This window comes from Simochromis diagramma, unplaced genomic scaffold (assembly GCF_900408965.1).
Source record: "Simochromis diagramma unplaced genomic scaffold, fSimDia1.1 OVJJ01000802.1, whole genome shotgun sequence".
Taxonomy (NCBI): Eukaryota; Metazoa; Chordata; class Actinopteri; order Cichliformes; family Cichlidae; genus Simochromis; species Simochromis diagramma.
In genome coordinates, this window is record NW_024387492.1 from 18385336 (window position 1) to 18409078 (window position 23743).

At 38.4% G+C, this 23743-nt stretch overlaps 1 protein-coding gene across 2 annotated transcripts; it reads left to right on the forward strand.

The window, feature by feature from the left end:
- Nucleotides 1-210: 210 nt before the first annotated feature.
- On the forward strand, nucleotides 211-22677 carry ttc13 (tetratricopeptide repeat domain 13). Of its 2 annotated transcripts, none has more exons than XM_040018047.1 (23): nucleotides 211-423; nucleotides 2766-2860; nucleotides 4312-4387; nucleotides 4479-4549; nucleotides 4692-4757; nucleotides 6764-6856; nucleotides 8826-8942; nucleotides 9026-9136; nucleotides 11523-11605; nucleotides 11719-11860; nucleotides 12018-12192; nucleotides 13192-13348; nucleotides 13860-13990; nucleotides 14077-14209; nucleotides 14836-14928; nucleotides 15143-15226; nucleotides 15350-15434; nucleotides 15853-15962; nucleotides 16763-16898; nucleotides 17966-18045; nucleotides 18302-18380; nucleotides 19780-19859; nucleotides 19941-22677. In XM_040018047.1, exons 1-23 carry the CDS (start codon nucleotides 255-257, stop codon nucleotides 20053-20055), a joined length of 2481 nt encoding a protein of 826 aa, XP_039873981.1. In that variant the 5' UTR covers nucleotides 211-254; the 3' UTR covers nucleotides 20056-22677. The 2 variants fall into 2 exon arrangements, with proteins under 2 accessions (XP_039873981.1, XP_039873982.1); XM_040018048.1 differs by having other exon boundaries at nucleotides 15856-15962.
- The last annotated feature ends 1066 nt before the right edge of the window (nucleotides 22678-23743 follow it).

Here is a 23743-nt window from a genome sequence, read left to right on the forward strand (position 1 = left end):
TGATAAACAAATTATCCTAGAAAATTGCCTATACTTTTATATTGAATCTCATAACGGAAAACCGTGATTTCTGGCTTGACGCTCGCGGAACCGGTTTGACAGCCGCGGAGGGTGTTGGGAAATGTGGTTTAATAGCTCCCTCCGTTTTGCGGGCTTCTTGTTCGCGTCCCGCAGATTCGCGCGTGAGGGGGGCGTGCCCGTTTGGGTCAAACTGCGGCAGCTTCCGCCCTGTGGCGTCACACATGTAGCACAACATGGCCCCTGCCAGCCGGGCTGTTGTTGTGGTAGCTCTCTCACTCTTGTACCTGTGCCGGGCGATTTTCTCCACCGAGTTCTTCTCCACTCTCACTTTATTCAACAACGACCTCCACAAACAGGGATGCAGCTCGCTGTCTGAATGGGAGGACTACGCTGCTGACTGCGGTAAAGTCTGCCTTTTCGCTGTTACTTTGCCACGTCCTCTCTGATACAACTGTCACTTGGACCCGGCTAGCCCAACCGTTTAAAGGCTAACGTTAATACGCCAATAACAGCAAGCGGTGACAGCTCAAAGGGATCATTAAGAGTAGCCTTTCCTGCCTCAAAAATAGTCTTTTTTCCGCCAAATATGAAAGAAAACAGATTTCAAACACAGGAAGTGGAGTTCAAGTGTAAATAACTGTAAAGAAACTTAAAAGTGCTTATCGATAAGCTCACTTCAGTCAGCAAACTGTATGTTTTACCTTAAACAAAGAGAAGTAAACCATACTCCAGCCAAAGAACGCGCAATTTAATGTCGTCTTCTGCAGCAGTAAAATAACTATTTAAAGACGAAAACTGAAAAGTTTTTTATAATTACAATGTCCTTTCGCTGCATTCGGCATGTCAGTAACTCACCCACTTCTATAGTTAGACTGACCAAAGCTTGTTGCAGTAACTATAACTGAGCTAAAAACCTATACAACGTGCGAAAAAGACATTTTAGTTCATTGAAATATTAATTAAAATTAGAATTCTGAACAAAAAGACAACCAACTGTAAATGTGTTACTTTCACTTGCTTAAAAACAAAATAAAAAGGAACTGACGTAAATTTACTTAGATTTGTCATTAAAGTGTTTTGTGTTCAATCGACTCTTAGTTGTTTTTTGTTTTTTGTTTCCTACAGTCTTTAGTTTCAGCCTTTCATCTCATTGCCTGTTTAGATAGTTAAATGTAAGGAAAAGCAGTGCGTCACCTGACTGGTTTGTTTTGCATGATGGCACGTCTGACTTTAGAAGAAGCTAAGATAAAATCTGTCTGTATGTAGATGAAATGCTTGTTTACTTTAACGCAGCCTTTAAATTTGGCAGGTTTCCTGTAAATGTTGCTGCAGGCTCGCAGTAGCCACCTCATCTCTCTCTAGCAGCAACACCTGCAATATGCAGGGGCGAGTCCTAAACATGAGCCCAGCATGTACTCCACTAAGCTTCAGTTACTCATTATTTTTATATATAGGATAATAAAAAATTATATCTACTGATAACATGTGAAAATTGATAATAGAAAAATGTAGCACGTTACATTACATGTGAACTCAATGTGCTTAACATGGAACATAAGGCCCATTAAAAATATACAAGGGACCACTAAGAGCCTGATCTCCTGGCTGCTGGGGGAAAATGTTATGTTTGATACCAGTTAAGAGTCGCAACAGCTGAATACAGGCGTGTAGAGATGGGGATTTTCTTGCCTACAAACCAAACCAAAGAAGCTCTGCTATACTGCTGAAGGAAATTTAGCGGAATTGTAGCAAAAATATTGTTTAGTGCTTTTAAAAAATGTGTCTTGTTTTCTCAAGCATAAAAATATTGTTTTTCTTCATCTAGTGTCCATATTTAACTGAAAATTAAGGTAATGGAGACTGATATGCTGAACAATGCTTGCATACGTTTTCATACATCCAAGAAAAAGCCTATACACAGACCATTAAAAAACAACTTTAAATGCTAAACTCTTTACCTGCATAGTTTGTGTGTGTGTTTCTTAAGTTAGATTCACTAAAATGTCAGAATGCCTTTTTGTATTTGTAACGTGTACCAAACAAACATACTCTTTGCCCACGTTTAGTTTGTTGGAATTATTACGGACACCTCTTGTTTTCCCTGTGTCACTGCATTTAGGACAGAAATAATGAGAGATAATATAGTTGTACAAGTTAAAATAAACAGATTCTTAATGATTTGTGAAATACAAACCACGACATTGTTTCTTAACTTTTCACAGTGTTTTGCTTGCTTCTGATTCAATCAGAAGATTCAGTTCTTCTCACCGAAGGGCTCAATATGGTGGTTGCTGTTACTGTGAAAATTACACCTAAAATGTACAAAACAAAGTAAAATAACACAGTGGCTTTACACACCTAAGTTTATAAGGAACCATGCTGCATGTTCTTTTTATATGATGGACAAAAATGGTTGTGGTTAGTATTCATTTTGTACATTTGCAGCACTTAAAGACTGTCACATGCACATCATCGATCATCGTCTTATGATTTAAAGCTTTTGCCTTTTGGTCTGAGGGGCTCCGAAAATGTCCTTGAGAGCACTTTGTAACAGGCTTCATGAGTTTGGATTTCAGTGTGTGTCAGGTCAAGCCTGCTTAACTTCTCAGATATTTTTCTTTCTTTGAAACTTTACAATGTTTAATACAATTTAAAAGACATAGTAGCTTAATGGTCTGAAATACCCTGCCATTATGAACCGTTTTGTTTCCAGTGATAAATACTTTGAATCTTTGTCTTTTCAGAGTCTTCAATTTTACAGTTGGAAGACCCAGACTGTGAGGAGGGAAGCAACCCGCCCTGCGAGTCTGTGTTCTCACTTAATGCAGAGAAGATCTTGGTGAGATTTCAAACACTAGTCTAGATCTAGAGCAGCCATGGCCTGTAACGGTTTCCTTTAGAGTTAAAAAAAAAAAAAAAAGTATATATAGTCAAGGTTAAACCACAAAACACAGGTGTGTGTAAGCAGTTTATAAACCTTTTGAAATCTGTGTTCTAATGTTTTTTTTTATGTTTTTTCCAAAGCAAGACATTCTGGTTATGTTTTAGTTTTACACACATTTTCTCTTCAGCGAGAAATAAAAAATCTTAAGTTTCAGTGGTGATCAGATACTTAAGCTCACAGTGATGGGTGTGGTTGCTTTTGGTGCTTACACATGTAACCACACCCTAAGGTGCTGTTGGAGTGTGATACTGACACCCTATAATTCACCTCTATATCACTGCTCCAGTGTGTGAAAATAAATGTACACTGCAGGGCTTCAGCTTACCATTTAAAAAGGCCCAAATTTAATGACCTGGTGAATTTTGTAATAGAATGACACTCACTGATTGTAGTGATCATATTGGATCTATGTACTCCCCCCCCCCCCCCCCCCCCCAAAAAAAAAAATGCAGTTCCTATGCATGAAAAAAAAAAACACAGAAGAGTACGGCACAGCTCATGGTTGGTGCTCTTCACCACAAGCTGCAAGATAGATAGCTTTTTGGGGTTGGTGAAAGTGGTTAGTGAGTTGATAGACGCAACGTCTGTGCTAAAGACGTTGTGACACACACACACAAAATTGCAGGTGGCATGCTAGGTGCAGAAGCAACTGAAGACAAAACCTGATCTAAGGGATCTGTGATGAAGGCTGCAAGATGTTTAGGATCAAGATTTCTTTTTTAGGGCGTGGGGTGGGAGTAGTGCAGTCCCACAGTTTTATGTTAGGTGAGATTTGATAAGGATCCCCAATAAAAGGAATGGGGCAAGTGCATGCCTTGTCAGTTGCCTTGTAAAATGCTGCCGCAGCAACATTTCCATGCTGTCCAATTTGGATACAGTAATTCCACTGCAGTGCTGCCGTTTGGGTTAACATAGCAAATACAAGATGGAAAAAAAAGAAGCATTGTTGTTAATGCAGTAGTTTATTTTGCACATCGAGTCTGTGGTTGAAATTCCTGTATGTGCTAAATTTCCAGTTACAGGTCTACCTTGAAATCTTTATGCCTCAGAGTAACCCTGAGATATTCAGCAGGGCACTTAAAATTGCTCGTAAAAGTATCTTTAATATAACTGTTAACAGTTATATTGAAAATGTCATTTTACGCAAGTTGTCAACACGTTCTAAAGCTCTCCAATGAACTGAAAACACAGGTGTCGACAGCATTTAAGTGTTGTCTTTTATGGGTTTTTTTTCACTCAATCGAGTTGCCTTCACACAGGAAGGAAATGATTATTTTGTGCCTCTCTTGACATTTCTAATTTGTCCTTCTTGTCTTTTTTTCCCTTCTTGTCACCATCTCTTACAGAATCAGGCCAAGTTGTTTATAGAACAGAAAAAAATACCTTTTCCTGTAGATAACCAAAACACAAATGAAGAGCTTGGTAAGTCAGCATGTTGTTCAAATGCTGTTCAAACACCTGATTGATGCAGCTAAAATGCAGCTTTTCATTGTCACTTTTTCTGTCATTGCAGCTATAGGTTATGTTCTCATAGGCAATGGACTTTATGATGAAGCCATTAAACACTTTTCACTCTTACTGCAGGTATGTGTGTGCATACATGTTACCCAATACGGCTCTGCAAAAATTACCTTTCAGTTAACCTTTGAGAGATGTAGAAATTCTTTTGAGGCCAAACAAAACACCTTTCTTTGCGTATTCTGAACATTTGTTCTGTTTGATACAGGGTGACCCAGAGCTGGTCAGTGCCATCTACGGGAGAGGGATAGCTTATGGGAAGAAAAGTCTGCAGGTAAGTGGCAGCTGTAGAATTCAGCACCAGTGTAAGACTTTATCACCCACAAATATGAGTCAAACATGTTGCTGGTTTTAAGCAAGCCTGTTGTCTATAAATTAAGCGATTGAATGGATCTTCTACATATTGAACCTTTTTATATGATGTTTTTGTTGTCTGGATTTCTACCTGCCCAAGAACAAATGATGCAAATTAGCATGTGGCTAACTGGTTGAAGTGTGTCTTTCCTGCAACAACCCAAAAAACTACAAAGCAAATGTTTCTTTCCCAGGATTTAATTTTCCTTTTATACCATCTCACATTTTTATGTATTATTTTGTTGCACTTTGAAAGGTGCTGTAATAATACAATTTACTTATTTATTTACTAGCCATTAAAATGCATTTAAAGTGGGCCACTGGTTATAAGCAACCTTACTGGCGACCTGATATCCAAGTGGTGAAAGCAGAGAGCACGTTAAACTCACAGGTAAATCTCTCTTTGTGTGCATGTGCATCTTCACTGTCGCTTTCCACTAAAAGAAACAATGCCACAAAATGAGCTTAAAAAGCAACTTTTCTTGTATTGTGGGATACAAGTCTCAGTAGCAGAGGTTTCAGATGTAACCGCTCTTGTTATTTCCACAAAGAGATGGGGAGTCTGTGAACGCATCTGAGGAATACTGCTTTCAGAAAGAGGGAGGACTGTTTTACACTCGATGTGAGATCTTCCTTTTATCCTCAAAAAATTCCCAGAGTCCCTTAGGCAATAGTCACACAGGCCTAGAGACCTGTTGGCAACCATCTGGACAGGAGAACTTACATGAGGAAGGCATAATTTCCCTAGAGGTTGCCAGGAAATATGTAAATGATTATGCATGAAAGATATTGAATTAAAATATAAGTAAATAATGTTTTACACCTAGTTTACTTGGATGCCCGTCATAACTCCCAGCCTCTGAAATGTTTAAAGAGCTCCAGCAACAAAGTAAAACCCAAAGCCTGTAACCAGAGCAGATTCTTTTTAAATCCTTTCACTATAATTTTTGGGAAACAACCCTCTGCAATGACTAAATAGGTGAATCTAAAACAAAACAAACACTACTAATATTCTGCTTTCAGTGTTATGCAAAATGGTTTTTAATGGAAGCTAATCTGTGATTGAAGCATAATTTAATGTTGCAAGAAGGGACATAAACCAATAATATAGTGTTTTCATTACTGAAGCAGTTATCCATCTGCATATCATTTTAGTCATAATATATTTATGAACTGTCGTAAGAGATCATCAAAAGCTGTGGCTTAGGAGGTAGAATGAGTCCTCTACTAATAGGAAGGTCAGTAGCTCTCTGCATATGTAGAATAAGTCCTGTGTGAATGTAGACTTTATAAATACAATCCACTTATGATATTTACTTGGGAGAGAATGTTGCTGGTATTTTATCAATGTGTCAGAAACACTATTCACTACTGTGCTGTGAAGGACTTGAGCTTAAACTTCAAGCCCAATGACTCATACTTCAGACTGTGCACACACACTTTGTTTAATGGACAGCCTTTATTTGCATTTGTCAGATGTTGAAATATATTTATTCATATTCTCGTTTTATGTTCTGCCAAATTGTTCTCAAAATCAGATTTAAAACAATTCTGACCTCCGCTGAGTTCGGGCTGCACAGAGAGTTGCTGTGTGGATGTGTTTTGTTGGATGCCTTTGGGGAGGTTTGTGGGTTTTGTTTTGGTTATTTGTCCTCAAATAAAAAGAATCCTGTATTTTGTTGACAACAGCAGTTTCAGGTAAATGCAGAGTGATTCAGTGTGACATTCAGTGAATGCCAATTCAATCTGCCAGGATGCTGCGGTTATGGTAGTCTGCCCTCCAGAATAGGGGGGAGAAGAAAACTGCTTAGAGTAGTTTTTGTGTTTGGTGTTGTTTGTGGCTTTGTTCCAAGTTTTGTGCGCAATATGTTAAAGTTTATGTCAACAAAATGTAAGTGCCTCTCTCCTCTTGTGTGTCCATGCCAGGATATAAAGAATGCTGATTTGGCATTGTACGAGCTCAACAGAGTCATCACCCTCGAGCCCAGCTGGCCAGAGGTCTACGAGCAGAGAGCAGAGGTGAGAGGTGACTCTGTGGCAAATGTGATCTATTATTAGTGTTCCTCAGCACTGAATATATTTTATGGCTTTCAAGTACTGCAACAAGCTAAGACAACAACTGTTGGTAACAGTATAATTAAACTGATTACATGTAGTTGCCTTCCTCCTGTTTTGTAGCTAATTTTTCTGCTTCTAATTGTCAAGTTTCGGATTAATTTTGAGCTTTAATGTCTAATCAAGACTAATCTAATCAAGCAGTCAGAAGTTGTACTAAAGCGAATTCGTGTTCCATGAACTTTTTAGGTTCAGTTTTCAAGTGGAGTTGGTGACTTTTAAAATGCATCGAGCTGTGTTGTTTTGGTTTTTTAGACTAGAAAATACATCACAGCCAAATGAAAAAGATCTGCAGTCAGTGAGTCATCAGCCAGACATAAAATGTGAATGAGCTACAAATGTGCTCCAAGCAATCAGTCACCTCTCTCCAAGTCTGATGAGCTCCTCCTGCTTTGATTTTCTCCCAAATGATTTATCTTGACTGTTGAAGTTGGATCAGTTTGGAAAGCACAGAGTTTTTTTAATCATAAAACATCATTTGCATTATTCACAAATAACTCCCCCAAACAGGTTTTGTAGATTTCATCTGCTTTCACACACACTGCATCCTGGAACTTTTCTAGGCATTACCCAGCAAGATATACTTGATAATGCAAATTAGCCTGGCAGCTTCCTACTGCAAAGTCTCTGTGATATCCGATTATTTTGATGTAAGACTAGAGGATGTTGAATTCGCAGCTAGCGAGCTGCTTTGCCTCCTGGACATTTTACTCAGCCTGCACCTAAACCACACTGAGTTTTTTTCAGAAGTGAGAACGTGCCAGGCACAGACTACATCCTGTTGTGCACAACATATGAGAAATGGTGTCTTTATACGAGTCTGATTCTCTTAACATGTTCAGAAACGGCTTGAAACACATCCTCAATAAATGTTAGCAACTTTTCATATAATCATGGTTACTGATGAAGGTGATCTCTTTATATTTGGACAACACATATAGAAGTAGTGAATGTCATCGGTCATATTTGGAGCAGCTGCCTTTTACTACAAATAATCGACAATGCATTGTCATTTTGAAAGAGGCAAAATATAAATTTTAAAGTGAATTCAAATAAGTTTTAAGCTACAGTATAGCAAATAATATTAGGCAACAGCAATATTCAAAAACAGTTGGGCATATAAACAGTCACCAGACATGGTTAGAGTTCTGGCAACTCTCACAAGATTAAAGAAAAGAATTCCCCCACTGCAGGTTTCACTCTGCTGTTTTATTTACCATTTCCTCTTTGGGACTTTTATACCATTTGAATTTAAACACAACACAGTGAAAAATGTAAATAAAAACAGAATTAAATGCTTTGCAAATCTCAAAACCCATAAACCATATTTTTATTAACAGTAGAGCATAGAAAACCTATCAAATGTTTAAACTGAGAATAATATTAGTTTACTTTGTGTTTGATGGCAGCAACATCCCATGTCTCTAAAAAAGCTGGGAAAATGTCATGTTTATTGTTGTGTAGCATTCCTCCTTCTTTTAACAAGAGGCTGTAATTCTCTGGGAACTGAAGCAGTCCCGAGTCCAGATGTGTCAAATATTTTCAGTTGGTGAAAGGTGTGGGCTGCATGCCAGTTCAGGACCTGGACTCTTTTTACTATGAAGCCATGCTGTTGTATTAGCTGTACTGTGCAGTTTAACATTACCTTGCAGAAATATGCAAAGCCTGTCCTGAAAATGATGTAATCTTTTGAGCACTGCAGTGACTGAATCATGCCTGTTTTTCATGAAATAAAAACAACAAACTTATCTTTATTCCCCCCAAATGTTCTTTCGATCCAGTGTAAAAGCAAAGAAAATAATTCAGTTCATCAGTATTTTGCAACAATAAAATTAAAAAGATGAAACGTGCAATTCGGTGCTTGTGTGTTTAGATCCTGTCTCCTCTGGGTCGCATCAGTGAGGCTCTGAGTGACCTGACAAAAGCCATCCAGCTACAGCCCTCAGCTCGTCTCTACAGGCACAGGGGAACGCTGCTCTTCATTTCAGAGGTTTGACAGTCAGATGCAGCATGAACGTACATATATGCCTGTGTGTTTCCATGTGATGACTCTGTGCTTTGCTCTCTGTTCAGGACTATGTGGCCGCTATGGAGGACTTCCAGCAGTCTTTAGAGCTTAAGAAGAATCAGCCTATTGCCATGCTGTATAAAGGCCTCACCTTTTTCCACAGAGGCATGCTCAAGGTGAGCTGTTCACCGTCTCATATTCCCAGTATGGCCTTGTCCATATCAAAGATAAATAAACAGTGTGATATCACTCACTGGTTAATGAGTTACTGTTTGGAAGACTCGTGGCCTCCACCATCACATTTTATTGTAACCAGATGTGACCACAGATAATGACAGTGCACTGATTAGCTGGTTTTGTTAGCAAAGTGTATCTCTAATTCTTGTTATAAGGAGTATGGATTCCACTGTATGTTATAGCATTCTCAAACTTGACAGTCTGGAGTTTTGCTCTTGTTTTTTTCTACAATCAGATATATCAGAATTTGTCATATCAGAGTTTTTGTTGCACAAACATCCTGTTAGTGCATGATTACACCTCATTTGTGTATCCTGTCTATATTTATCTTTTCACTTTTAATTACCAAAATATTATTTGAGTCAACAACATCAAAGAGGATTTAATTTAATGCAAACTAACAGGGTCGTTCTCAGCTCGCTGCTGGAAACACAGTCACAGAAATGCATTCAAATGTCAGCTGACTGTTTGGGTTTTTTGTTTGGTTTTTTTGGGGGGGGTTGTTTAAATATTATATTTGCGACTTACAGTGTCAGGAGATGAAGGGAAGGAGATGAATAGCTTAATACAAGCTCAAGCTTATTGGGTTTCATGCATATTGTGTTCTAAGCTTGTCTGCAGATTTAACTTATTTACATATATGCAGCTGTGAAGCAGATGGAACCACATGCTTTGGTAAATTTATTCAATCAGCTTTAACAAAAGTCAACTTTGTTAAAGCTGACTTTTTTTTTCATTTTCTTCCTGGCCTCTCTGACGGATGAGATTGTTGCTGTGTTATACCAGAGTTTTCTGCTAGCTGTTTGTTGTGCTTGGTGATGTTTAGCACGTTCATGCTGAAAGTGTCTCTTAATGCTGGGGTAGCTGCTTTCGTCTTTGATAAAATCCGCTGTGCACCACAAGGGAAGTAAAAATGGTAGATGAATGATAAGATGTTGCTTAACTTCTAATTAGTATGTTATTTTAAAGTCTGCCCAAGCCAAGTGCATTTTTATTTCCCACACACTGACTAATGTGTGCAGAGCAGCACTTGAATCTGCAGGTATTCATCTACATGACATGTAGATGCTAAACATAAAGGATTTCCTGGGGGAATCCCAGCTGCAGCTCCTGCAGGCAGCTGACAGTTAACTGCAAACAACAACATTAGCGCTTTTAATGATAGTTGCGAATGTGATTGTAGAAATAATTGCTTACTTTAGATGAGAGAGTTGTGCACATTGGTGGAATCTGCTTTTTATTTGCATGCTATGCACTAAGGTTGGGCGATATGTACATTTTTTCTAACTGACATTCATCAGTCCCATATATGACGATAGGCGATATATCTGCACAGGCGACTTTTTGATGGGCGGAGCAATGTAATCATGCACGGACTGTTTTGCACGTTTAGAACACAGAAGACGTCCAAACTTGGAGGAACTAGTTGTCCAAAAAAATTGAAAGTCAGCAATTTCGGATTTCTTTTGACTTTAAACTGGATTAAAGAGCCAAACCTGAGGATGTAACCACAACCACCGCTTGTGCAGATGTATATTTAAATAAAATGTTTTGTTTTCTATTTGTGAACATAGGCTGCTGCCTTTCTTTCTGTTATGAGTTTGAGTAAATAAATCGCTCCATTTGGGGGCAGTCTGAGGAGGGTGCATTTGCTCCCAGCTGGAAGAGGGTGACGTTAAAACAGCCTTTTTTTTTTTTTCTTTTTCTTTTTCCCCCATTGACTGCTTCTTTTAGCTTCAACTGACATTATTAGCAAACCTACTCATGGGCAAATAAATAAATAAAACGACCAGTGAAAGGCTCAACCTATCGTTGATGGTTGATAAATTCATCCAACTGTCCAACCTTACTATGCAAAGAGTGGCTGGACCAGGCTGAAATATCTGAACAGTTAGTTAGTTGGCTTTCTATGGCACTTGGTGTGAATAGTCACAGATGGTGTCTGATGATCCCCTGTCTCATTCTCTCTGTTGCATCACTATGATACTGATTTCTTAAATATGTCAGTTGGATGGCTTGCCACAATATTTTGTAAAAACGTTGTGCTAAACACCTAAAACTATCAGCATTACTGTCACCTTTGTTTGTAAAGCTAGGACTGTAATTATAGTAAACAGTTTAACTGTTAAACTAAGTGTTAAACAGTTACTGCTAAACTCCAGCATTTAGCCATGTCCACACTGGGGTTACATAAGACAAAATCTGAATGTGTTAAAGTTCTGAACCACCTGCTGACTCAGAATTTCTGGTCTGCTGTGTTCCTTAATGCATTTCCTCTCAACTGTGTTGTCAATGTATGTGAAAGGTTGCTTTTTTCTTTATCAGGAAGCCATTGAGACCTTTAAAGAAGCACTGAAACTGAAGTCTGACTTTATAGATGCCTATAAGAGCCTCGGACAGGCCTACAGGTACAGGCACTCTGCAGCATGCTTTCTTACTCCATGCATAAATGCAGGATGTCACTTTGACATAGGGTATTTAGCCAAATATCAACAGTTGCTTTTCCTCTTCCTTCTCCCAGAGAGCTGGGTGACTTTGAATCAGCCATGGAGAGCTTCCAGAAAGCCCTCATGCTGAATCAGAACCACATCCAGTCTCTCCAGCTCCGTGGCATGATGCTGTACCACCATGGCTCTCTGCAGGAGGCCATAGGCAACTTCAAGGTAGAATTATCCCCAACGAAGTAAAACAGGCTGTCCTTACACCCCTCTCTGCAATTTTAGGAATTTTTAATTTACACAGGGTTTGCTAGCAGCACAAGGAAAGAAGTGGTAATGGATTCATATGCAATTCATATGCAAATTCTCTTGTTTTCCTCAGAGGTGTCTTCAGTTGGAGCCTTACAACGAGGTGTGTCAGTACATGAAGGGGCTGAGTCACGTGGCCATGGGGCAGTTTTACGAAGGCATCAAAGCTCAGACTAAAGTCATGTTGAACGACCCTCTGCTGGGGCAAAAAGCCAGCTCTGAATACCTCAAAGTTAAATACCTCAGAGGTGGGTGGGCCTTTATATATATACACACACACACACACATGCATACACATTATGACTGATCGCAGATAAAGAGAAGAATGCTGATTCAAGATCAGTCTTATTTTACAGGGTAAATAAAAAGTCTGCTCTCCAAGTCAGAGCTCTGCCTACAGGATAAACTGGCAGATGAACAAACCTCAGAAACCAATGACTGGGGTGATTTATGGCAGCTACAACTGTCAGCTTATAAGACTGCCGCTAACATGCTTAGGATACCACGTGACACCTGGAGACTTCCTATAGAGTCCATTCAAGACATGTTTTCAAAGAACCTAGAGCACAAGAGTTGTTCAGGCATAGGTGTGCAGTCTATTACAGAGTCTATACTGAATGCATTATTACTAATTGTTTCAACAAAAAAGGAAACGGACAGTTATATTTTAGATTCTCCAAAACGTCACATTGCTTGTTTTTTTTTTTCATGTATTTTTCATATTTTCAAATGTTCAGAGTTTCTTTGAGCATTGGAGGCTTTCATTAAAACAATTGTTAAAGTACAAAGTTGAGGAAACAAGGGGGGAGTGACATGCAGCACAGCTGAGGTCAAGGCCACCAGATGTGACATACAGAGGAGTATTTCCAGTGTATTACTTTTGCATTAAAGAATAGCATTTTCTTCTGATTTAATTTTCAGGAGAACTATTGCATTGTTTAAAAAAACCCAGGAATGTTAGAATTTGATGGGCTTTTTAAAAAAACAAACAAAACAAAAACAGGAAATTAAGGCTTCTGAATGTCCTCCTGGTTCATCAGAAGAAAGCATTCATTCATTCAGTCTCATTTGTGCTTGTGCCTTTTTTTGTATTATTTGGCCATGATAGACTCTTCTGTATACCTTAACCATGCTTTTTCTTTATTTTTAGCTTCAGTGTCCTTTGACCTAAACCACCACCTCATAATGCACCACCTCTGGTCTTTTTACTTGTCACATAAAGGTCCTGTTTACTTGATTTCTTCCAGAGTACTCTCGTTACCTGCACTCCCACCTGGATATCCCAGTAGCAGAGTACAACGTGGACCAGGACTTACCGGGAAACTTTAAGAACCACTGGGCCAAGAACCTGCCTTTTTTAATAGAGGACTATGAAGAACAGCCTGGCCTGCAGCCACATATCAAGTGGGTTTGTGGGACTGTTAACTCTGACCATAACGATCAACTGTAATGATGCTGCGATGATGAAGTGATCAATCTAGCTATTCTTTATATAAATGTCAAGCTTTTTCTGAGGCCAAAGCAGAAATTATTGTGACAAATTACATTTATTTTCACATTTCAATCTGAATTTAATTTAGGATGCCCTACACTTCCCCTTAAGTCTGTCATCATAAGAAAATCTAGGAAAATCAGGACCATCATAACTGTGGTTTCCTGAGCTTCAGTTTGTAGCAGTTTTCATGAGCTAAAACACGAGGCAGCGTTTTGTGGTTGAAAACCAACACCTGCCATTTTTTCCATATGACACGAAAGTTCCTGTGTTCATCAAATAGATGTTTTTATGCATGCATGTCAGCAGGCTCAAACTACTTCATCTGTTTTGTGATATTGTAGAAGGTTGACAGCCAGTGTCTAGGAAAAAAAAATGTGCGTTTCATGAAAGCCTTATTCTCCACGTCTTTCTGGTTGGCAGAGACGTGCTGCCACAGAACTTCGACAGCTACAGCAATGAAGTTCAGAAGCTGATCTGCACGGCCGACCATCTGGGGGCACTCATGCAGTACGACACTCCTGGTTTTCTACCCAACAGAAGAATACACAGAGGTACCACAGAGACAATGCCACAGTTTGAAAAGATCACCAAGTGTTAACAAGAGCCTAAAAATAAAGAGCTGTCTGTGCTTCTTCAGCCATGGGATTAGCAACCTTAGAGGTAATGCAGGCCATGCATCGGACATGGAGCAACTCCAAAGTGCGAGTCAATGGCAAAACCAGGCAAATGCAGTGGAGAGACATGTTTGACATAGCAGTCAAATGGAGGAGGTGAGAAACACGGTGCAAGTTTCACAAAATAAAAAGGACTTTGTACCAAATTTATATGAGATCACTCAGGTCAAATTTATGGAGGCACCATTATATGTTTGACATCTACAGGATTGCATTGCTGTATTTCCATTGGAAAAGAGTGGCATAATGCAGAGACTGCAGGGAATTAATTTTGGCATCACTCTTTTTTTAGTGCATGTTTAGCTTGGACAGACGTTAATGAGTAAAACACCTAGAAAAATGTTTCTTTCTCATTCCACAAGAAATTGGGTGTTGTGAAGAGGAACTATGGGATCCTAATTATCTCCAGGAAATGACTCTAAAACTGAAGGAATAGGAAGGAGACAGATGCTGACATATGATGTTTCAACTGTCCTGCATTGCAAAATGAAGTCTAGACTGAAGCTGACACATGGCTTAAGTTTTTACCGCGTGAGCACTAGAAAGAACTCAGCAGTCAGGTCGTTTTTCACATTTCACTGTGGTTTACTTATCCTGGTAACTAGCCTGTTCTCACCAATTCTGGCCAAATTCAACAAGTCACTTTCCCACTAGAGTGTTTGATGTGTGGTTAATTAGATTGCAGTGTTGAAACACTAAACGGGCCTTTCCTGTACTCGTAGGATCGCCGATCCAGACCAGCCAGTTTTGTGGTTAGACCAGATGCCTGCCAGGAGTCTCAGTCGAGGCTTCAACAATCACATCAACCTCATCAGGTAACAACTTGGCCTCGAAGACGGCGTCAAACACTCTCATGGGTTACAGGATTGAATTTCCATATGGCCTCACCTTGTAGTGCAGAAACATTTATTTCAATTTCTTGGAATATGACGTATCTCTATCATTCTGTTCCCTGTGAGAGCCTCATTCTGAGAAGCTCCTTGAAAAGTAGTATATTGAGGTCTGTTTTTTCCCTCTTTATTTGTCCAGGGGGCAAATTATCAACATCAGATACCTTGCCTACTTTGACAACATACTTGACTTCATCAAAGACAGAATACTGGTCTACCACGGGTAAAACCTGAATCACAACTCCAGTGACTTTGCAGAATTCCTTGAAGCATCATCTATGACTTAATTATTCTTGCAGTGTTCTTGCTGTTTCTGTAACCAACATGTTCTTATTGTCTGTCTCAGGGCATACAACCCCAGAGGCCTCCTGGAAGTCCGCCAAGCTCTAGAAAATGTGAATAAAGTAGAAGATTTGCTTCCTATAATGAAGGTAAGAAGGATATGAGAGAATCTAGTTCAGGTTGCACTCAAGGATTCAAGTGGATATTAGTTTTAGTCTACTAGTAACACTAGTGATGTTCATTACTTCCCAGTTTTGTGTGTGAACTTATATCTACAGCTTAGATCTGGAGCCTAGATCTATATGCTGTTGTACCAAAAATTCACATCAAACATGACTGAGAGAAACTGAATTAGAAAAAAACATAAAAGTTTAAACGCATGTATTACATTTTTCCATATTAAATTTAATCAATATTTGGTTGTCATGTAGTTTAAAATATATTTTGATATTGATGAATGTTTGCCCATAAGAGACCTTTTAAAGCAGCACAACATCCTGTTTTGTTTTGTTTTTTTGGATGGGTGTTTTCTTTTTGTTTTTTTGTTTGGTGTGTTTCTTCCTGAAGCAGTTCAACAGTAAAACCAGAGATGGCTTCACAGTCAACTCGAAGGTGCCGAGCCTGAAGGACCCTGGGAAAGAGTACGATGGCTTCACCATTACCATCACTGGAGACAGGTGCAGTCTGCCGTTCTCTGTGTTCAATATTCTAAAACAACACTTTCTTCAACACTAACATTTCATATAAAAATTAAATATAAATATTTGAACAGGGGAATAATAATCACAAGGATCTCCTAGAAGGTATATTTCATGAACAGTAAAGTATTTACATACGTAGGTATGTGTACAACACAAAGGTCAATCAAAAGGTGCTAAGAATATTCTTCTTGTGCACAGATAAGGAGCAGTAACTGTCAGAATTTCACATGTTTTACAATCAGCATTGGGAGCGCTGGATTTTTGTGCAGCATGCTTGTACTTTTCTTTCACATTAATCATGCTGTGCAGCATCAGTTTGTTCCAAGTTCTGTTGTAATATCTTGAGGAGTCCAAGCCAGACCATTTGCCAGAAATGAACTGAATTAGAATTATTCGGGTCATTATAATAATAATAATAATTATTATTATTATTGTTATTAGCCATACCTGCACAGTTGTCTCTTTCCACTGGTACTATTCGTCTTTTGTAGCTCCCCGTGACTTTGTCCTTTCACTTTGACTGAAATCAAATTTAAAAAATGGCAGAAACAATGGGAATTTTGTATCTCTGAAAAAAGTGACTACTTAAAAAAGGAGGGCAGTTGAAATTTAATGTTTTCATTTAATATGTGCAGACTCATTACTGCAAAAACCAGTAACACCTGTTTTTTAACATGTGCTCCACAGTTTTTAGGTAGATGCTTTACACTTCTACACACATAACCAGATATTTCCAAGTTTTACCCTCTGAAGTGTTTAATTTTGTTTTATTTCAGGGTGGGAAACATGTTATTCTCTGTAGAAACGCAGACAACTGAAGAGCGGACGCAGCAGTACCAGTCAGAGATAGAGTCTATCTACAAAGACCTCACTGCCAAAGGAAAGGCATTGATGTTATCAACCGAACTCGGGGTAAGATTCCTGCTGGTAATAGAAAGCAGATGGTGGTGCAATGTGAAATATCCATTTCTGGACAGCTCTAAGTAGATGACATCTTAAGTTAACAAAGGATGTTCCTTTCTCTAAAGCAATACCTGCAAATAAAATGTTGTTTTTGTGTTCCAGCTTTGGTTCTAGTTTTTTTTCTTGCGGTTTCATATCTCTGATATTGTCTCTAGTGTCTGGGGTTTGGACATTTGGCGAAAAGATTTTTTTAATATATTTTCTGAAGAATAAATAGAAAATATTTACAAGTTGAATTCTGTTCAAGCAGTATCTAGCAAAAAGGTTTTGTATCGAGCTAGAAACAGAGTCACAGCTGCAGGAGAACAGATGGAGCTGTCAATATAAACATAAAAACACATTAAGTCGTATTTATTATTTATTAGAGTAGCAAGGCTGTTTACAATCTCTTTACATAAGAGATAAAAGTCACTTTAGAAAAGACAAGGCAGTGTTCAAAAGCAAAACAAAACATAAGCCTCATGTCTGTTTTTTCCTCAGCGTCTTCCTCTCCCCTCTTATTCCCACTCTGGCCCTCTCTACTGGAATCACATATTTTACTTGTCTAGACAAGCAAACTATGAGTAGAACCGATTAATTCTCTGTCACTGTTGGATTTAGCTGAGTTTATTTGCTGCCATTCATTTCTGTTGATGGTTTTCTGTCAAACTGCTGGAATAAACAGAACAAACCATTCAAGCAGTTTGTCTTGATTAAAAAATCTGTGCCGGCAGCCTACCGTGACTTGTCTGCTAATTTATACAGACAGCACAACAGTGGTCCTGACTAAACAACTAACAAACAAGAACTAAACAGGATGTTCTCACTCCTCTGTAACAGAGACCTGGAACAATGTGAACATCCCTCCTGGCTTTCGCTCTTTGTTCTGTTTTATTATGTCTGCAGCCTTCTCTGCTTCCACCCCGTTAAGATAAACCGTAACTGAAGACAGCACACAGAGCAGCAGAGGTCACGACTACATTAAGCCTTTGTTCACAACTGAACAGCTGATTCTGTGATGATCTTTGTTCTTTCAGGATGCAGATGCAGTGTGTAACCTGATCCTCTCCTTGGTTTATTACTTCTGCAACCTCATGCCTCTTTCCAGAGGATCCAGGTAATTTCAAAGTCAAAACAGCCCACAGGTGCAATATGAAGCATTTCTACATTTGAATGATAAATGGGAGAGAGAGTTTCTTTGTAGCTGTCATCTTAGTTTGGAAAAAACTCCCAGAAACAATGGCCTAGTAAGACTGAAAGATAAATGCAGGATAATAATATTAATGTTATTTTAGTCTGTGGTCTTGAAACTTGAAACTCTTGAAACATGTCAGAGGAAGTATTCAGCTAATGAAGCATCACTTTCTCCTCAGTGTGGTGGCTTACTCAGTGGTGATGGGGGCACTGATGGCCAGTGGGAAAGAGGTCATTGGTAGGATCCCGAAAGGAAAGGTAAATTAATGTGAATCTTACTTCAGTAGAAGAATATATAGCAAGTTTTTATTGACTTAACACTAATCTCTATGGCATTTGTTATATATGGAAGTAATGCATAGGACCAAATGCAATTTTTTTTAGCAGATAATTAAACATTTTAAATGTAATTTTTTAAAAATGGGTAACAAAAATTTGAAAGCTGTCCATTGTCATTTACACTGGTGCTTACTCTACCATATGTTATGTAAGATTACATTGCTTATACGGTCTAGAATGTGTTTCTAGGTCTCAAGTCGTGTTTAAATGAGCACTATGTACATGTAGGTGCTGATTTACCTGGTGCAGAAGGACTGCAGACTTCACGATTTCCTCTTGCAGGAGTGGTGCAACATTCAGAGATTACATTTTTTTGGTGATTTGTAGTCACTTCATCTTCTGTACAATTTTGGACCATCATCACTTCAGCCAAAGTCCAGATGGTTTCAGTGGTCCAGAGTGGCAGCAGAGCAAAAGTTCAGTCTTCAAAATAACATATAATCAGACTGGAAAACTTTTTCCTCATAAGAAGGAAAAATCATTAGCTCTGCACCAACCTCCCTTGATGACATATTTGATAACAGTCCAGGATAATCGGTTTAAATCCGTTTAGTTCTTTTTGCCTGATTAGTGATGACATCAGTGTCTGCTGCCTTCACCTGCTTCTCATATGTTAACTAATAAACATGTTTAATTAAACTTCAGGTCATAGTTTTCTTCAACTTTGCAGTGCTTTTTTGGTACTTACTTTAATAATTAGAGATTACAAGTGCTGGGATGTATCCGCTGAATTGAAAGTGGGCCAGGGGTCAGTCCTTGTCTAAAATCAGATGTGGTCTTTCGTCTATGATACATCCTGGTATCGCTGATCTCTGTCTCCTGCCGTTTACTGCATGTAAGAGAGGATTGTTCGCGTTCCTTGTTCGTGTTCAAGTCGAGAGTGAAAGCAGGTGTCTCGCAGATGGTATGAACAGTTGGCAGCCCTGCTGTGTTTTTCTTCATATTGTTGCTTCTTAAGGAATTTTCCAAAACCCTTCATGATTTAGTCTGACCACATTGGAAAGAAAGCGGGCTTCTCATTTTTGCTACACAGCGTTTAACTTCTATAAAGTTATCTGTCAATTTTTAGAAAAGCTTTCTTTTTTTGTAAATCTGCACTGCAAAGAAAGAGCAGGAACTGTGGCTTGTTTAACTTCAAGTGTGTCTTGGAAAGCATGGTGCTCAGGTTTATTTACACGTGTCTTTATTTATGGAAATGTGGCCTTCGCTTCAACTACTGTACCTATCCTTTAAGCTGGTTGTGGTTGTGTGGGAGTTTGGGGGGGTTGTTTGTTTGTTTTTGCTTGATTTAAATATATATATATATATATCTTTTCAGCTGGTAGATTTTGAAGCCATGACCACACCCAGTCCAGATAGCTTCAGTAAAACAGCAAAGAGCTGGATGAATCTCAAGAGGTACAAAGAGTAATAATTTCTCTGGTGTGTTATTTGTCTGCTTCAGAGGCACATTATCTGACATTTTCTCTTCCTCTCTAGTTTACCAAGTTGGTACCAGAGTCTTCCATCTGTAGCAGAGTCCTTCCCGACAACCAGAACAATGATTGAGGTCCTCAACACAGACTCATCTTCACATTGTCCAAAAAAGTCTTAACACGACTTGTGCACTACAGAGAGGTCTGTTTAGGAAAGTCTTAATAATAAAGCTCCTGCACTGGGTAGAGCCTAAGGGACCGTCATCTTCTACATCCCAGTCAACACTGGACTGAGATCGGCAAAAACATCTCGGCACAATTAATTAGGAATTAATTATTTAAAATGTAATAAGGGTTTTGGCAAAGTAGTAGTGTGAGCTCTTTTTGAACCTTGAAGGAAATGAAAGGCTTTTAATGCAAATTCATGGGATTGCTTTACTCTTTAAAGAGGTGACCTCTGTTTTAATTTACCAAACGTTGATCTTACTGTTTTATCCAAATCTTTGTTGCCTGTTGTTTCTCCTTAAATCCATGTAAAAAATCAGCTTCTACTTAAGAAACATGGTTTGAAGGGTTTTCAGAAATCTTAGGTTGACGTGCTAAGTCACCTCTGTGCCACCTGTTTTAAGTTCTTCAACCTCTGTTGTCAGGCAATTCAACATTTTTCTTTTCTACTTCTTGTAGCATAACTTTAACTCACAGAACTCTAAGGATAAATTTAGGTGCTTTTGTTATTACTGGCCGATGTTAATTCCTTAGATCAACACTCTGTGTTTGTGGAAACGATACTGGATGGTGAAAGCAGGATGTTTCAGTTTGTTTGGGATGCAGAAGAGATTCTGTCCACCTTTTGCTCTTTCTCTGCTTTATAGGCCTCGTGCCTCAGACACCCAAAGCACAACCAACGCCATCTGTCCATCGGTCGGTATGAACAAGCTTTCTTTACAGAGTCATGCCGAAATCTCTTACTTTAGGTTACCAAGAATGTGAAATGGCACTTTCTGGTTTTATTTAACATTAAAGATTGTAATTGGCACTTTAAACATTTTCTGTTAAACCACTGCTGTGTACGCACACAGAATCCAACCTTTCAGCAGAGAATGAGTCTGGGGGGTTTTAAAAATATGGAACAAATTTTTCAGGGCTATTGTTTGTCAGCACTTGAGCAAATATGAATTATTTTATTTTTTTATTTTTTTAATGATGAATAACAGCAGTCAGAGATTTTAGAGAGCTTTCAGAGCCATTTGGTGCTTTTTGAGTAAAATATCAAACATTCACCAAATCTGCAGGTATCTTGTCGTTATCAGTTTTGAATCTACAAAAATTACAAAAAGTCAAAAAGTTTCTTGACTTTTTCTCTGATCTTTTATAAGTTCAATCATTTTGGGGGATTTTTTTTCATTACAAATGTATTAGACCATCTGTCATTAAAAACAAAAAAACTCTTAGAAATCTCCCCAGAACTTGTTTAAAACAAAAAATTAAATACACAAAGTTTAACCTGGCCCAATCAAGCATAACATTCAACCACTAAAACATTTTTCTTCCATGGAGCAACAATGGTAAATGATTGCAATTTGGCGTTATAATCAAAAAATAATTGCTTTACTATTTTATTGCTTGTTTTTGTAAACCTACATTTACAAATTGATGGATAATGATAATTATTTATATTATTTTGCATTAAAGGTATTGATTAAGCTCTTGATTAGAGAGCTTTTGCATTCTGGTGATCGAATAAATATGTTAAGCACATGTAGCTCTAAATGGCTAACATAAAACAATTTCACCGTAATTAAAACCACAAAGAAATCAGACTGACTTAATGAGAAGACACTTCTTTATAGTTTAAATCATTAGCTCTTAAACACTACATTTAAATTTTAAAGTTTATGAATGTAATCTGACTTACCTGACCAGAACTTCAGATGATCGTCCTCTAACATCTGTGACTGTTGTGCCTTTAAAGATTCATTATGGATGGAGAAAAGCACACCGCATTTATTTCCTTCCTGTCTTCCCTCGAACTTGCATCAGCTGCCTCTCTTACATCGGATATTAGCTCATAGATTCAGTTTGCTTCCTCATCACACCTGAGAGCAATATCTTTGGGAGATAAGGGACATGTCTTAAAGATTAAAATATTGTCTTTGATTATTTTAACCCCCTTTTTTATTACATATGTAACAAGTTCTTGTTTGAGTTTTTGATATCTGGAGAAAATCTGGTCTGAATTGGAATGTACTTCAGTTTAAATAATAAGACTGATGGTGTGGTCTTTTTTTTGTTTGTTGGTTTGTTTGTTTCAGAAAATCTGGGTGAATCCTGCAGGATTTATTTTCACTTAGGTAAAATGTAAACATGCAGTAACCTATGGAAATAAAATTCTTTTAGAAAAGAAAATCTAAGCACAGTGATGAACAAAATGAGAAGGTGTGACTCACCTGGACTAATCTATCATATTCTGTGGCCTTTGATGCTTAAAGACACACCATTAATAGTCATATCAATACTGCAGTAGTTCTGTTTTTTGAATGTCCAGAACAAAGCAGTCTCTCCAGTGTTTAATTGGTTTTCTCACTTCACCAAAACGTCAGGTCCTTTGGGGTTTTTTCTTATCGATGGTTATGCTAACTGGTTGTTATTTTCTTTTCTGTGCTGGGTGTCCCAGTCATTTATTTCTGCAATGGGCTTTAGAGTGAGGAGTGCACAACTTATCTAATGTCTTCAGACTTGAAGGAGGGACTTTTTTATGAAATGAATGTTCAGCAGTTAATAAAAGTGTTTGACAGTTTTAACAGTTTGTGGTGATTTTTGTTTTCCTCACAAGAAGTTCACAAACAATAATTTAGTCAAGAAGAAAGAAAAATGCATTCATGTTTTGGTGTGGCAGACCGTCAGTTCTGTCCTTACAACGTATATATATATTTAAATTACATGTACCAAATGAAAGTGAAGTCAATAAAGAAGTGTGCGTCTTCCTTTGGCTGATCGCTCTAGTGGTCACCACAGCAGATCTGGTTTTCCTCTTTACCTCCTGCCTGGCAGCTCCATCTACAAAATCCTTTGTCCAGTATATTCACCATCCCTCCTCTGCACGTGTCCAAACTATTGAACATTCACATCTCACAACTTTGTCTTCAAACTGCTCAACCTGAGCCGTCCCTCTGATGTACTCCTGTCTAATCCTGTGCATTCTGGGCACTCCCAGTGAAAATCTTAACATCTGCATCTCGGCCTCCTCTGGCTCCACTTTGTGACTTTTTGTCAGCGTCACTGTCTCCAAATACATCATACCTACCGTCATGGTTTTAATTCTTGGTGCTGTCCATCCTTCACAAATCAGCTCTGACATCCACCCACTCTACCTTGAAAATACTCTTCTTCACCTTCTCTTATGTTCGCATGCTCATTTTCTACATTTATCAGCTCTTCACAGGACTCTCCCACCTTCTCAGCATACTCTGACTTGTTAGCGCATTTCTATCTCTCTCTTTGATCACCCTAACCTTCCGTTCTTTCTCTCGCTGATTTTGAATTACGACTGTAAAATATCTGATCTGCTAGGTTTAAGTTTACTGTTATTACAATTATTTAAACAAATACAGTTAAAATGTAGAAATCACTCCACTTTCCCTTGAGAAAAGTATGTCATTATTGTATTATCTGGACTAAGAAGTATTTTCTTTACTGCAGTTCAATTTCATTCACTTAAATTTGTTTTTGGTAGCGTATGTGGGCTTCCATATAGGGTGGACAGGTCATGCTTTGTAGGCTCAGTTTCGTAGACACGGATTAAGCCTAGACGCAGGATAAAAGAAACATTCAGGGAAGTTCTCCAATGGAAAAAAGGCTAAATCCATG

Excerpts from the sequence above, each read along its gene's own strand:
- ttc13 (XM_040018047.1), top strand. The coding sequence starts at position 255 with ATGGCCCCTGCCAGCCGGGCTGTTGTTGTGGTAGCTCTCTCACTCTTG. Across the intron at positions 13,349-13,859 it reads GGCCTGCAGCCACATATCAA|AGACGTGCTGCCACAGAACT; the intron begins GTGGGTTTGTGG and ends TCTGGTTGGCAG. Across the intron at positions 18,046-18,301 it reads CCTCTTTCCAGAGGATCCAG|TGTGGTGGCTTACTCAGTGG; the intron begins GTAATTTCAAAG and ends CTTTCTCCTCAG.